Source organism: Melozone crissalis, unplaced genomic scaffold (assembly GCF_028551555.1).
Source record: "Melozone crissalis strain CALT ecotype California unplaced genomic scaffold, PUWL_Pcris_2 ptg000034l_1, whole genome shotgun sequence".
NCBI classification, from domain to species: domain Eukaryota; kingdom Metazoa; phylum Chordata; class Aves; order Passeriformes; family Passerellidae; genus Melozone; species Melozone crissalis.
Genome location: NW_026535812.1, coordinates 23,373,278 through 23,388,013, shown reverse-complemented (window position 1 = coordinate 23,388,013; position 14,736 = coordinate 23,373,278). Strand labels below are relative to the sequence as shown.

At 39.7% G+C, this 14,736-nt stretch overlaps 1 protein-coding gene across 2 annotated transcripts in view; it reads right to left on the bottom strand.

Moving 5' to 3' along the window:
• Positions 1 to 2,296: 2,296 nt before the first annotated feature.
• Positions 2,297 to 14,736, bottom strand: part of BCHE (butyrylcholinesterase) — a 28,020-nt gene continuing 15,580 nt past the window's right edge. For both annotated transcript variants that reach the window (XM_054282743.1, XM_054282744.1), the window contains exons 3-4: positions 9,673 to 9,839; positions 2,297 to 3,105 (exon numbers count right to left, since the gene is read on the bottom strand). In XM_054282743.1, coding sequence (XP_054138718.1) covers positions 2,984 to 3,105; positions 9,673 to 9,839 — 289 coding nt within the window. In that variant the 3' untranslated portion in view covers positions 2,297 to 2,983. The remainder of the gene's footprint in view (positions 3,106 to 9,672; positions 9,840 to 14,736) is intronic.

Below are 14,736 nucleotides of genomic sequence, written 5' to 3'. Positions count from 1 at the left end.
ATCTTCAGCATTGGTTGGTCCAGCTTTGCAGACCAGGCCTGGTACTGTGAACATCCCAACTCTAGTGAGTTTGACACCCAGATTGGATTTCACACAAATAATGCTTAACTTTACTGAAAGCTTATCTAACAAAAAGTTCTTTAGACAAAACATGTAAAATGTGAAAAAAAAAAAAATAAGGTGGGTTTGGTTGCTGGGAAATGTCTGACTTCAGTCCTCCAATGCCAACATCTGAAATAAGTGTGAAATATCTGTCATTAAACCTGGGAGATTATAAACTCAATGAGAACTGGTTTAATGCCAACATTTTTGTTGGCACTGCAGTTCATCTTGTTCTGATCTTTCATTGACTCTGTGACTAAATTCAGAATTCTTGCTTTGGGTAACAAAGATGGTAAGAAAGAAGCAACACATTTTCTCAGGTTTCACAGAGAAATCTGTGTTTCTTGGCTCTCAGGAGCGAAAAGAAAACATCAATTAACAACATTCCATCTCCAGGAAGGTCTGGGTGAGATATCCCTCTAATATATAATCATCATTTTCAGCAATCACAGGCTTTTTTCACTCTTCATTACCTTAACCACTTACATCCAAGTACTTCAGGCTTTCCTTGTTTTGTTTTTTTTTTTGCAGATATGAGCCATGAATGACTACATGATGTACTGATTTCATTTGAATGATAAATGGAGATATTATTTCCCAGCAGGTGAATAAATACAAAGCTAGCAAGTCACACCAAGAAAATCAGTAAAACCTCCAAAAAGTGGTTTAACCTTTGTTTTACTCGAACAAAAACCACCTTTGCAACCAAATATTTTATAAACTCCTTCAGCACCTTTCCAAAGGTTATTTTACATTTTAATTGGCTCAGATATTTTCCCCCCTATTTGATTAGGCTGATCAGACAGATGGGTAAGGAAATATTGCAGTGAAGAGAATGGCTGAAGAAATAAATGCTGCTTTGATGGTGCTGTCAAGGCTCACTGTGGCACAGCAGCACCCAAAATCCCCATTTTGGGGGGAGAACAGCACAGAAATAAAATGAGGAGTGCCAAAACTGCTCAAGGATGGACAAAAAATTCACCCTTCTGTGTTTATTTTCAGTATCCCATTGAATATTTGATAAATACTATGCTAATCTGTGTAATGGGCTAATTACCTGTGATATAAACATGTAGTGCTACATAAAAAGGACTTTTGGATCTCAGATAATTTCAAGTTTTGATCAGCATGTTCAAAACTGATCAGATTTTTTTGTCTCTGTGCAAGTTTGACTGCAGCCTTTGAAAATCCTGTGCTAAAAGGTGGTTTTCCATAAAGTAGTCAGGGAAATAATCGTGTTCTCTTAGAAATAACTGGAAAGATGATAGGGCATCCTCTCTTGCAGAATTTGGCCTTCCTGTATAAATAAATCCTTTCACTGGAGGGAGCCTGTGTGGTCAGACTGATTGCCAGGAAGAGAACACTCTCAGTTCATTATCTGGAGTTCTTCAGCTCAATCCAAGGAGGCATTTTGCAATCACTAGCACAGAAAATAGATGCACTGAGATGCTACTGCATTTACAGAAAGCTTCAGGATAATTTATTTACGAGATGGCTTGTTGCTCTTACATACTACTTACATTCATCAAATTCTTGGCATTTATTCTTCCCAGTTGGGCCAGTGAAAAGCAACCAATTACGGTGGTGTTCAGGCAGAAAAAAGTCCAGAAAGAATAATCCATGGGGCCAGTGAAAAGCAACCAATTACAGTGGTGTTCAGGCAGAAAAAAATTCCAGAAAGAATAATCCATGGGGCCAGTGAAAAGCAACCAATTACAGTGGTGTTCAGGCAGAAAAAAATTCCAGCCCCATCCAGAAGCAGGGGAGGAGGAAGAATGATCCATGGGTTTCTGTAGAGGTTTATAATGGGTTCAGCTCAAGCAGGTGGAAAGGAGTGTGGGAGATGCCAGCTCAGAGGGCAGGGAGCTCACCTGGCCGTGGCAAGGAGTCCTTGGGGTCCTTCCCACCAAGGTCCCTCTGCAAGGATCCTCTCCCCAGCCTTCCATCCAGGAGATTCCTGGTCACCCCCACTCTCTTGGCAGATTTTGGGGCTGGGAATCTGCTGACACAGAGAATGAGGTTCTTGTGCAGGTATAAAAACCTGTCCCAGGTGTTTCAGTAAATGTGGGGTGTCCCTCAACCAGGAGGCAACTGAGTGGTCAAAAAAAAAAATCATAATTGGAGGTGCCTCCATAGGAAGGACTTTTCCCAGGGTGCCTGAGCTGGAAATATGTGAATTCATTATTTGTGAGTCCATAATTCTTTACTCCTTAAAAAATGGGAATTATGGGGAAGGCGTTGGCTTTTCCAGCTTATTTCACTGTAGCACTTGATTTAGATTTTCAATACAAATCCTCTCCTGCCATGGCTTTGTCCACATATTTGGCCAGAAAGAAGCTCTGATTCTCCCTTTTATGGCAGTCTTAAAACTTTTTGGTGTAACAAGCAAATATTGCCTGGTGCGTCCAGCAGAATTATTGCGTCTTTATGTTTATGTTGATGAAATTATGTCTGAAACAAGGCTTGAGTGAGGTGGCATTGCAGTTAAAGATTAAATCTGATTGTGCTCTGCATGGCAATGCTGTAAAACTGCTATTTCTGTTTTAAATAAAATCCATTTTCCCCTAACAGATTGCATTGTTTCTTTGAAGGGTGAGTTTAAGCAGCCAGTGTTTATTAGAATATGTACATCATTAATCTCCAGCCTTTAATCTCTGCAGTCCTACTTAACCCAGGGAGGCTTCAAAGGGTGTGGGTGCCTTATATTTTTATATTGAGAGAGGAGGTAAAATATAAATGAAAGATCTGAAATCAGAGTTGTAGCTGTCATATTTCCTTTTAATCTGCATAATATATTTAATGCTCGACAGGTTGGGAATCTACCTGGATATTTGCCTGATGAACAGTTCTAGGGACACACTGGAAAGAGTAAACATATTAATTAGAGACTGCACAGCTCCTTCTTGCTGGTGTAATCATTAAATTGATTTTTCCAGTCTGACATGTAATTGTTCCAGCGATGGAATCCTGCTTTCCATTCTCGTTCTGCTTCATCAATATTTCCTGTAAAACATGAAATGGGTTACATTAATCTAAATTTGAATCTCTTTGTATGCTAATTGAAAAATAATTTTGATTATCAATGTCATCTGCTCCAAATACATTATGGGATGGTCTTTTGCTTCTTTCCTTAAACCTGGAATGACTGAAAATTCAGTGATTAGTATTTTTCTTTACAAAAAGGAAGGAGTGCAAAGATATTATTTCCTTCAGAAAGGAAGGAGTGCAAAGATATTATTCTGGCAGTGTAATAAATATACTTTGGATTTTTTAAAATATGTATATCTTTAAAATACATTTTGGATAATTCTTCTGTCCATCAAAATCATCATTTTAAAGTCGCTTTGTTTTTCTTTTTTTCATCCTCAAAATATTCTTTTGGTTAAATATGCCCTGCATTCAAACCCATACACCCTGAAGAATAGATAATGCAAAATGAGAGAGATGCTTGTAAAGACAAGGTGAAATCACAGCTTTGTTTAAAGCAAGAATAGGATTTCCATCGTTTTAATGGATTTCAATGGATGTCCAGATCTTGACTCCCATGGAAGAAATCCCCAAATTTAAAGCATAAAGGGCACAGGTTTGGAGAAGAACACTGTCAAATGTGCACTATGTCAACATGAAACCAACTTCTCTATTCTTTTTCATCTCCACCTTTAAAGCACTTTCCAAGTAATCCTGAGTCCCAAGGAAATGTTTATTACCAAATTTGTTATAAGCATGGGAGCAGAGGGTGAGGATGAGACAAGTCATAAAAATACAGCATTTCACAGGGTTCCCAGAGTATTTTATGGACAGAGATCCCCTCCTGAAACCCCAAAGGGTGATTAACACCATGAGAGGAACATCCCAGACAGCACCAAAATGTGGATAAAACCTGCAGGCTGTCTCAGTCACTGCTGCTCATCATTTTGTACCAGCTGTAGAGCTCAGGATAAAGCTCAGAAACCATTGATGATCTGTGACTGCTCTGTTCATTCTGGACCCAGCTCTGGTGGTGTCCCTCACTGGCATGGCTCCCTTCCAGAAAAACTTGGGGATGGTGTTCCTGAGGTAGCAGCTCCGTGGGTTCTTTATGCTCCTCTGGCTTTTATGTTCTTCTGCTGTTCTTCTTCCCTCCATAAATACACCCCTTCCCCCTTTTTTACGACCTGCCAGCGCTGCAAGGGTAACTGGTGATGTGAAAATGAAATATTTCAGTGTTTTACACATCACTAGAGAGAATATTCGGGGGAGAGAGTTCACTGATTCCGAGATTTAGCTTGGAGAAGCATCCAGCAATTTGGTCGCTTATCTGCAGTTTAGCTCAACGTTTCCAAACCTTTTTGGTCTGGAAATCCAGATGGCAATTTAATGAGACTTTGAAATGAGATTTACTTCTTGGTTCCAGTGAGACCAGAAATAAAACCAGGGTATTTTTTTTCTCCGGGAAGTCCTGTACTTTTAAATGCAGTCAAAAAGAAAAGTGTGAAGAACAAATATGGGGAAAAATGTCAATAAATTAACCACATTCTTCTCCCTCAGCTCCAAGCTGTAAATAAGCTTAGTTATAACAGAGATCAAAGGAAAGTTCACATACTTTAAAATTTTCTTTCTGCAGGCCACAACTGCCATTAACACAGAGATGATTTGGAAGTGCTGGTAACAATAAAATCTCATTTTCATTGCTAACTACGTAGACAGAACTCAGAGACATGGGGACAGAACATGCACAACATTCTGCTTCCCTGACTCTTAAGAACTCTCCTTTACACATATTTAATTTAAGGATGTAGTCAGGGTCTCAGGCAAAGCCAAATTTTTCACATTAAGTCAAATGGATTGGTAATTTAGTGTATGAAGCAGTAGCAGTATTATTTGGAGAAAACTGCCTGAACTGTGTTTCTCATTTTCTTCTTGATTTTGGGTGTTCAGTTTTATTTATTCAGGTAAAACCTCCACTTAAGAATTAAAAAGGAAACTCAAAACCCTCTCTTCTTTAATTATTCAGGTGCAGAGGTGTTTCAAGTCTGCCCAAAGACAGCGAAATATCTCTGCCATAGACACATCTTGAATTAAAAGTCACCGATCTGGAGTATAAATTATGGGGCTTTTCAGTCCTTTTTAAAGATTATGGTGAACAAGTGAGCCAGCTAGAGAAAGAAGACATCAAAAAATTCAGAGGAGCAACCATTATGGATCTAAAAGACAAAAGGGGGATGGAAACCACTGAAATAAGAACTTGGATTCCCATTTGTTTGCTTTTCTTCCCCCCAGTGATAGGATCCAAATTGAAGTCACAAGTCAATGCATCCCATTATCGCCAACATCATCAATCTCTGGGAGGCAACCACCCATGACTTAGATGGGCTGACAGCTGGGAGGCAAAAAAGGAAAAGATTAGAGAGTCCAAGCTGACCAATAATTACCGCTCAGAGCACTGGGGGCCTGCAGAGCCAGCTAACAGTGAAAACTGAATTTTCTAGAAGCGCCTGGGGCAATCCCAAACTTCACCTTCATTCCTGTGCAAAGCGCAGTGAGGCTGGGCAGGAGAAAAGGGGAGATTCTGCAGGCAATGAATCAGTTCTCTAAAAGGTTCCAGTCTAACAGATCAAAATTTTAAGAAGGAGATTTTTGATTCTTCATCTGGAATTTCCTCTCATTCCATCCCTCCCTTACTTTAATGGTGTTACTGCAAAGTTAGATTTTTACCCATCCCATCCTTTGAACTGGTGGATGTGCCAATAAAGTGCTAATCTTCATGTTAACAGACAAAACCACATTTAGGATTGGGATAAAGGCCACATAGCTGTTAATTAATAAGGGATGACAAGTTAGAATTAATTTTTCTGTCCTCAACACCTCAGGATTGCAGGTTTCATGATTGCAGGTTTCTGCAAACCTTCGTTTCTGGGTTCAGTAGTATGATAATTGCCACAGGTTTATGCTGTAGATTCTCATGGTGAGAGTGTCTCCACAAACATCACAAATAATATCTATATTGAATATTCTTCAATCACACTCTCTGGATATCAAAGCTTTGTTAGACACAGCAGTATATTCATTTTCACATGTGTTTTTAAGGACTACAAAATCCTTTCTTTTATTTTTTTACTTCTTCCAGAAGTCAGCAGAGCTCTCTGGGAGATGAGTTATTCCAAGGGCTGTTATCTTCCTTGACATGGAATGAAATGGAAAGAAATCAGATGGTTTAGGCACAGAAAATTTTTACTCATAGGTGCAATGCGTAAAGTCTTTGTTGGGAGGTGTGATAGTATTGGTGAGGTTACCTGTGATTAATTCACATTTCTTCATGTATCCTGCTCTGTGGAAATTTAATTTAATTCTGATGGTGAATTTTATATTTAGTCAATTTTTTAATATTCTTACCACCCTGAGTATCTATCTCTGTAAAATCCAGATATAGGTTGGAGGATCACATAAAATACAATAATTTTTGTTGCTCATTGGTCAAGAGGTTCAACATTTCTCTGCCTCCACATTAAAAAAATCTTTTTATGGTGGTTTTAAAAAGTAATGTATTCATATGGCCAAGCTTGATTTCTTCATAGATGATACATGATCCAGTAATATCAAATAAAATAGAAAAATATGTACTAGGCACACTAAAATAGTAATGGAGGAGTAAATGGAAAGTTTGGCTGCCTGCAGCGTTCTACAATCAAGAGGAAACGGGCTCATATAAATAGGAAGGGCTTTGGATGCATTAAAGGTTGTGTTGAGGAGCTAAAGTCTAACACAGATCCTTTTATAATTAACAGATGATTGCTCTAAAAGCCACTTAAAAGTCACTTACTGTTTACTGTCCCTCCAGTGTGATTCTCCCAGCTGCAGCAGCAGAAACCATTCTGGTTTCAGGCTGGAAAGGGAAATGCTGAGTGCCCCAGTTTGTCCTGGGCTGGGCAGGGTGGGCTCAGGGACTTTGAAATTGGGGTAAATCCTGTAGGAATTGTGTCTGCTTGGAACTGAGAGCCCAGGTCCACTGGTCCTGGACACAAAAATCCAGGTTCTGATTGTGTCTTTAGTTTTCTAATTGAAACTCAAGGAGAATACCTTGAGAAATCTTCCAAAATCACACAAATTAGTCTATAGGTATCAAAGCCATATTTTATACATGGCTGTTACTCTTGTATTACTGGAGAGCCTTATTTTTTCCTTATTATTTTCTTACCCCACAACCATAATATGTTTTTTTTAAAAATATGATATGATTGCTTGAGGAAAAAGTGAATTTTCTAACAGTAAAGATATATATTTCTCATATATTTAGCTGCCTCAGGGAACTTGTCTTACCCAGCCTGTGATGGGAAGAGGCTGGTTCAGATCCAGGACACATTTGGAGCTGGCCTTTAAAGGCTTTAAAATCCCTCACTGGGTGGCAAGGCTTGGGCTAGGAGTGGGTCAGGAATTAGGCAAGGGGTTACCAAGCAAATCCATGGCAAATCCTGATCACTTGATGCTGAAAAATCATAATTTCTGGAAAATAAGTTGCTTTGATTATTCTTTTTGGGTTATACCTGATAGAATTCTACTTTGCCTATCTGAACCCTACTTGAACTTGTAACAATGAGAACATGAAAATTCCTTACTTGTTCCCTGTCATCTTATATCACCTCATGTTAAAGCAACCTTCTCTTCCTAAGAATATTTCAATGAAAGGAGTAATAGAAAGGACAGACTCTCAGAACAAGGGGAAAGCTCTGCATTAATGCTGTGCGCTGTCCTTTGGGCATAAAAGGAGAGAGAAAATGCAAAATAATATTTCAGTGAAGAGAATTACTGCAATATAAGCTATTATATCACATTTGTACACAGGATTTCAAAGGGTTTTCTGTCAGAATTGGATAATATTGCACAGGGAACATAATGGAAATACTGTTTTTATTACTGCAATGTTTCAAGGACTGACAGATGATACAAGACAAGGCAGTGCCACTTGTTGACAACATCCTTGCCTCAGTTCTATATTTGGATCCAGACACGACGATTCTTCTCTTTTTGCTCAGAATACGCTCGCGAATTCCTTTTAATTAAATTATGTAAATTGATGCTGCCAATTACCCGATGTGGCACAGTGATGAATTCATGTCTGCCGTCAGGTCCTGAGCGCTGCTCCATCATCCCTCACCCCACAGGAGCAGGCAGAGCTCTCCTCTCCCCCAGGATGTGTTGGACTCTGGTGCTCTGCTCCATGCAAGCTTAGTTAAGCTCAGCCCATTTGTAGGATCCACATTTTCCCTAGGGTTCCCCAGCCAGGTTAAAGGAAAATGTAAAAGAGTTCAGTTCTCCTGGCTCAGCACAAAGTTGTCAGAATCTTTGAAACCTCCCCGAAATCCGCCCGTAATTGGGAAAGCTGTGATTTTGAAATCACACAGTAGGCTTCATAAATTATTCATTTTACCTACTGATTTCGTGTCTCTTGATTTAATTGAAAAACATCTGTTGAATTGAGAGGGGATAAAAGTTGAGCCATAATACAGTCACAGACTCAAATGAGGAGGGAATAAATTATTTCAGAAGGAATCATCTGTGCACCATGACAGTTTACATATTTTTAAGGCTTACGTGTTTTTTAAGACGAGCATTCAAACTGAGTCTTAGAGAAAGATTTTAAATTACTAATTAACATCTTAAAAGTGTATCTCATTTTTGAAACAAGACCTTCCCTCAGTCAAGCTGCAGAATGTGATGCCAGAGCTGCAAAATCACTTTATAAAATCAATTCCTTTTGAAATCCAAAGCACAGAGGCTTCATCTATTGCTGGGCTTTGGTAAAATAGGGCTATGGGTCTTGGAAAAACTTGGATCTTCTCTGTTCAACTGATCCTAAAGTTTCAAACAATTATACTTTTCCTGGCAGTGAAATCTCATAAATCCATTGTAGACATAGCCAGGCACAAATCAGTTCTGTTTTCCATAGCAAATCCTGCAGGCTCTGGGTTCTCAGCAATGACACTCCAGAAATAAAACACAGGCTCTCACGTGAGCTGGAAACCAGAATCCCCTCTTGGCAGTGCACTTCATATCCTCAGGGGATCAGTTGCGTAAAATAGACTCCCATAAATAATAGATAATATAATCCAAATATAACATCCTGTAACGTCCCACAGTTTATACAAAACATCTGAAGCCTCCAGAGCTCCCAGTGCAAACTCTCCTTTAGCACTGATTTTCCTGCTCTCTCCAGCACCCAGGAACCCTAGTGGCACCAAAACTCTTTCGGGGTACCCAAGAACTGAGATTTCAGCACTCTGTGTCTCACAGCGTGGCCGCATATGGATTTTGGGACAGAAAAACTCCGCATCACAAAGTTCTGGCCCTTGGTGTGTGCCCAGGTTTTGCCCTGGTACAAAACAGGGTGGTGACCCCAAAGCACAGGGCACGTTCTGGGGTCCACCCTCAGCACAGCACGGACAGCTCAATCCAACACCAGTTCAGTTCCACCCAAATGAACATCTCAGTTACAAACAGGAACAGAAAGATCCGAACTCAATTACCACATTAACATCCCGCAAATGGTCCTTGCATGAAAGTTTTGTATAAAAGCATCTAGAAAAGAATTGTTACCTGTCATTTCCATCACTTTGGGGAAAAAGTGTTTCCAGAACCGACAGTGCTGAGCTCGTGGCTTTGTCAGTACCTCAGAAGTGTTGGAGTTCAGTGTCAAATATTTCTGGTCAGCACTAGTGAAGACTGGCCATTTTATTCCATTAGTTGGGGTCCCGTTTGGAGATCTAAATGAGAAAATAAACATTTCATTTAGAGTGAGAAACCATCTCAGCAGACAACAAAGCATTATTTAGGTTTATTCAATAGTTGTTCAGCCTAAGTGTGTTAGTTTGGCATGACTGATGTGTCCTTTTGGAAGTAACAGGGGGAAAAAGCCAGATAAATTTCATTTACCTTTATTTGAAGAAAAAAAAATCCCCTTTTTGAGGTGTTCTGGGTTCATCAAAGGGAATAACTTAATAAATTATCACATTCAAGCAACTTTTTGAATCTGGAGATTCTCACAGAAGCTGTGAATTATTAGGGATGACTCTAGAACTACCCAGCCTGCCAGTCTGAGAGGTTGAGTGGTTTGTGTTTTAGTTTGAATGCCTTTGATCCCTTTAGCTGGACAAACAGATTGGAGTAAATGACTGGGATAAACGTGCAAGTAAAGGTAGAAATAAGGTCTAAACTGAGATAGGATCTGTACTGGGAGAGAGAACAATTATTCCTCATTAAGAAGGAACTCTCATCCTGGAGGTCTGCTGAGTCCTGTTTGTGGAGGGCCAAATGGGAACAATCTGAATTCTTGTGGAAACTGGGAAGAGGCACAGAGGGCTTGACCCTTATAAAACCAGCTCTGCATGTGAAAGGAGCACAGCTGTTGGTATTAAAAGAGTTGTGATAAATATTTATGATACAACAGAATTCAAAAGGCTCTAAGGACAGGAATCCAGATTTCACCTCCAGAAATGACAGAATTTGTATGAGGGGGAAAAAATGGTTTAAATGTGTAGGAGAACAACAAAATGGGCAGTGTTACATTAGGGAACAAACAAAACAGAACAGGAATTTTAGAATAAGTAGATTTGTATTTCAAACAGTCACAGATCTCCATTAGCTCAGAAGAGGTTAAGAACAGAACTTAAACATTTTATTTCAGTGCAAGCACAAGGAGCCATTTTCTTTCCTGGAAGCTGACATCAAGGAATCTGGGATTTAGGGCAGAGCAAGAGTAATTGGTGATTCTTGGTGGGATAAATTAACTCTGAGCTGAGTTCATTTGGTTCTCTCTGCTTTACTTTTCACCAGGACTCCTGCTGGAAGGCAGAAGGCAAAGAGGAGTGCAGGGAGTGGAGCCCATTTGGGTTCTGCTTCCCAATAGAGGGAACAAGGCAAGAGGGGTGGATGGGAGCACTCAGAGCACAAGATGTTGAAGCGATATCGATATTTCCCAGTTAATTCTGAATTAATCAAGTTTTCAGCCCATGTTTTTGTGTTCTGGGGTCTTTGGTATTGGCTGCTTCAAGAACCAGTGTTGGAAGAAAAGCTTCAGGCTGTCATTTCCTGACCTGCTCCCTTCTTCACTGATTTTTCCTGACTAATTCAGCTCTGATTAACCCATGGCACCTTTTTTGAGTGCACATTTATTCATGGCTCCTGAGAATGATGACTTAAGCAGAGCTGACTTGCACTTCAGTTCAAGATCAGGATGCTAATGGTGCTGTCAGTATTCATTTAACAGCTTTTATGCTATGAAATAAATCATGACATCCCACATTATAATTTACAGGTGTGTGGGGGGATTACACAATGCCTCAATGGCTACAGATGTATTTTACTAAAAAATGATTGAAAGAACTGTCAGGTGAACACAGCACTTTGAAGCCCGTGAACTTGCTGATTATGACAATCTCTGCATTTCTAGGAAGTTTACTTTTCAAAGAAATGCCCAGTAATTTCCTTCTTGGCTTTAATATTGAAAATTTCCCAAGTTAAAAAGCAGCTCCCAGTCAGAGCAAAAGGGAGATCACAGGAGTATAATTTGGAACAAGTTATGATTATAACCTTGTTGTTCCCTCACAATTACTGCTCATTCCTTCTTACTAATAACTTCATGATGAGAATTGCAGTGCCCAGAATAGGCTGTAAAATTCCCTGTTCTTTGCACCAAATTCAAGGTCTAATAATATTCATAGAGAACAGTGGAAGTGTGGTGGGAATACCTTCAGAGAGCAGACAGGAATCCAATACCCTGCACAAACCTGTCGCTGCCCATTTAGGTTTGGATGGACAATCTTTGGTGATCGATTACAGGAACTTGTTTGTACTGAAAAAATAAAGTTCCATTTGCATGGAAACCTCCATTCTATCATCTTTTATCAATTCCTTAATCCTCTGCACTTTCATCTTCTGGTATTGCTTAATCACCTCTGCCTCAGTAATTCCAGTTTTGCCACTCCAGTGCTGGCACTGGAGCCTGATGGTGTGTCATGAAAAGGCTTTGGGCTGTGCACCTTCAGGACAGGCCTCTATTTCATGGTTTTATCTGGTCAAATCACCTTTCTTGGACAAGATTTATTCAGAGAAGGCCTGAATTTTGTTTGGAGAAAATCATCAAATGGTATGGCTTGGAAGGGAAGTTGGAAGATCCAACCTCCTGAAATGAGCAGGGACATCTTCAGCTGGACCAGGAATATGAGCTTCCCTGAAGATCTTAGAAAGAATCTTTTTCCTTTTCTACCTTTTTTACCATTTGCAGGAGCAAGTCCTAAGGCAATGAAGAAATACAATTCTTTGAACTGCTCCCAGAAAAGAAATGCGAGGCAGAAAAACAAAACAAAACACAACAAAACAAAACAAAACAAAACACAACAAAACAAAACAAAACAAAACAAAACAAAACAAAACACAACAAAACAAAGCAAAATACTAACTAAAACCACCTGTGTTTAAACTCTGGTGTAAACAGAATTTGTCTCATTCCTACAGCTATGTTTTCTCTCTGCATATGCCCTGAAATTATAAGCTGGATTCTCTCTACTCTGGTAGTGGCACAGCAGCTCATTTATAGTAAATTATTTTGTTAAGATATGTTTTTAAGTGGAAGTTTCTTCATTGTACTTGTTGTTATTTAGATCAGGTTCTTCCTCCTTTGGGTTTTTCCATCCACAATTGCCAATAACTTCTAGTTTCCGAGATTAATTTATAGCAAGTGTACTAAATTTGATATAAGCATGAAGAGGATTTTGAAGGGCTTATTCACCAATCATTTCCCTGTATTTAATATTCATCTTCAGCAACTTTAGAAACAGAAAGTTAATTTCATTCCAATGGAAAATGCAACATGAACAGAGCTCTGTTAATCATAATAAACATACATACATTACCATTCTCATTAATATGATCAATATAGCCTGAGAAACAATACCAGCTCACTGCATTTTTATTAATATTCACAGAGCATTACCTTTACAAATGGTTTATCATACAGACACACAAAAATATGTAATTCATCATCTGACTGCTTTTGGTAAACATTCAGGATATAAAGTACCTGGAAAAAATTCCCTTTATTTTTGGGAGCAAGTTCTGAAGAGTGAAAAGTCATGGACTGAATTCCATCATTACCACATAGAGGTTATTCTTTTGTAGTGTTAAGTTGTACTTTGAAAAAGTCCAGAATGGCAAATATTCTCTGCTAACCCTCCTGAAAACATGCTTAGCGTGCTTTAGGATTTACTTTTGTAAAACAAGTGTCCTACAGTGCAGCTTAGACTGTCCCAAGCTTTCACCAGATTCCTGTTTGTGACTTACATTGTGGGTCTCTCCAGAGGACAAGAAAAACAACCCCATATCTCAGTGCCCACTAAGATGAATGAAAACTAATGATAATTCTGCTTCACCTTCTGCTTCCCTTGTGCAGAAGGAATTGACATCCAAGGGAGAGCTGTTCCTCCCAGTGTGAGTGGATTGGCTTCACCCTGGTTGGAATTGCTGCTGCTCCTTTCCAATTTGGCCCCTTTTCTTTTAAAAGCTGATATAAAGGCAGCAGAGAGGGGGAATGTGAATCCCTTTCATTGGCTTTTGTGATTCCTGGTGGCTGTGGGGCAGCACTGGCAATCAGCTGGTTTCCATGGGATGGTATTTTATGAAGTGTTTCCATGGGCACAAGAAAAATGGGAGGGGGAATGGCCTTGGGGGGAATGCAACAGCAAAAAAATAACCCCAACTCCTGCAGGTTTCCTGCAGCTGCAGTACAAAACCTCTGAGAATGATGGAAACAGTCAGTTCAGCATCAAACAAGAAGGACAACATAAAGGTTTCACCCCAAGGGTAGCTCTGGGAGTAAGGGCTGCTTCTGCACATCTGATGGTTGGATGATCTTCAAGGTCTAAACCAAACAGATTAACCTTTTGTTTCTGTTTTTTTTTTTTTCTTTCCCCTCATATTTTGGAAGGAAATATTTTGTTGTTGATGAGGAACTCCAGGCCCTCCTGTGCTGCCCCAGCCCTGCTCCAGAGGGAAGGGAAGTGTTTGTGGCATTAGCCAGGCCAGCACAGCCAAGTGTCTTACATGAAATCCAGGATGGGTGATATTTATACCTGTGCTCATTTTCCCATTGCAGCACACTGCCTGCCAGGTTAATCTCAATTTGGGGTGCTGGTGTGGTCCCTGGAGGGGATGATGGGGTAATGACAGCAGATTTTGTAAGGCTTTGCTTGGATGGCACCATGGATGTGAAAAAAAGGAACACTTTTCTGAAAATATAAGTCATTAAATTTTCACATATAATTGATTTAAATGATCATATAATTGAAATTAGAAAATTTTCTCATATAATTGTTCCTTAATAAGGTGCAAAAATCCTGATTTTGTGGCATTTGAGCCTTACTGAGATTGCCACAGTAGGAAAGCAAGGGCTCCTCTGATGAGCACCACGAGTCTGAGGGATGTGCAGGCTCGAGTCCTCCCAACTCCCTTTTTAATCAGCTGGTTCTGGGAAGTTCATTATACCCTGCTGTGCTCAGTTCTCACTCCCACATCACACACATGAGTCCATAATCCGGTGACTGCAAAGTGTCCCTGAGCCAGGGGGAAACTGCTTTGCAAGTCCTAGCCTGGGTAAATATTATTCCT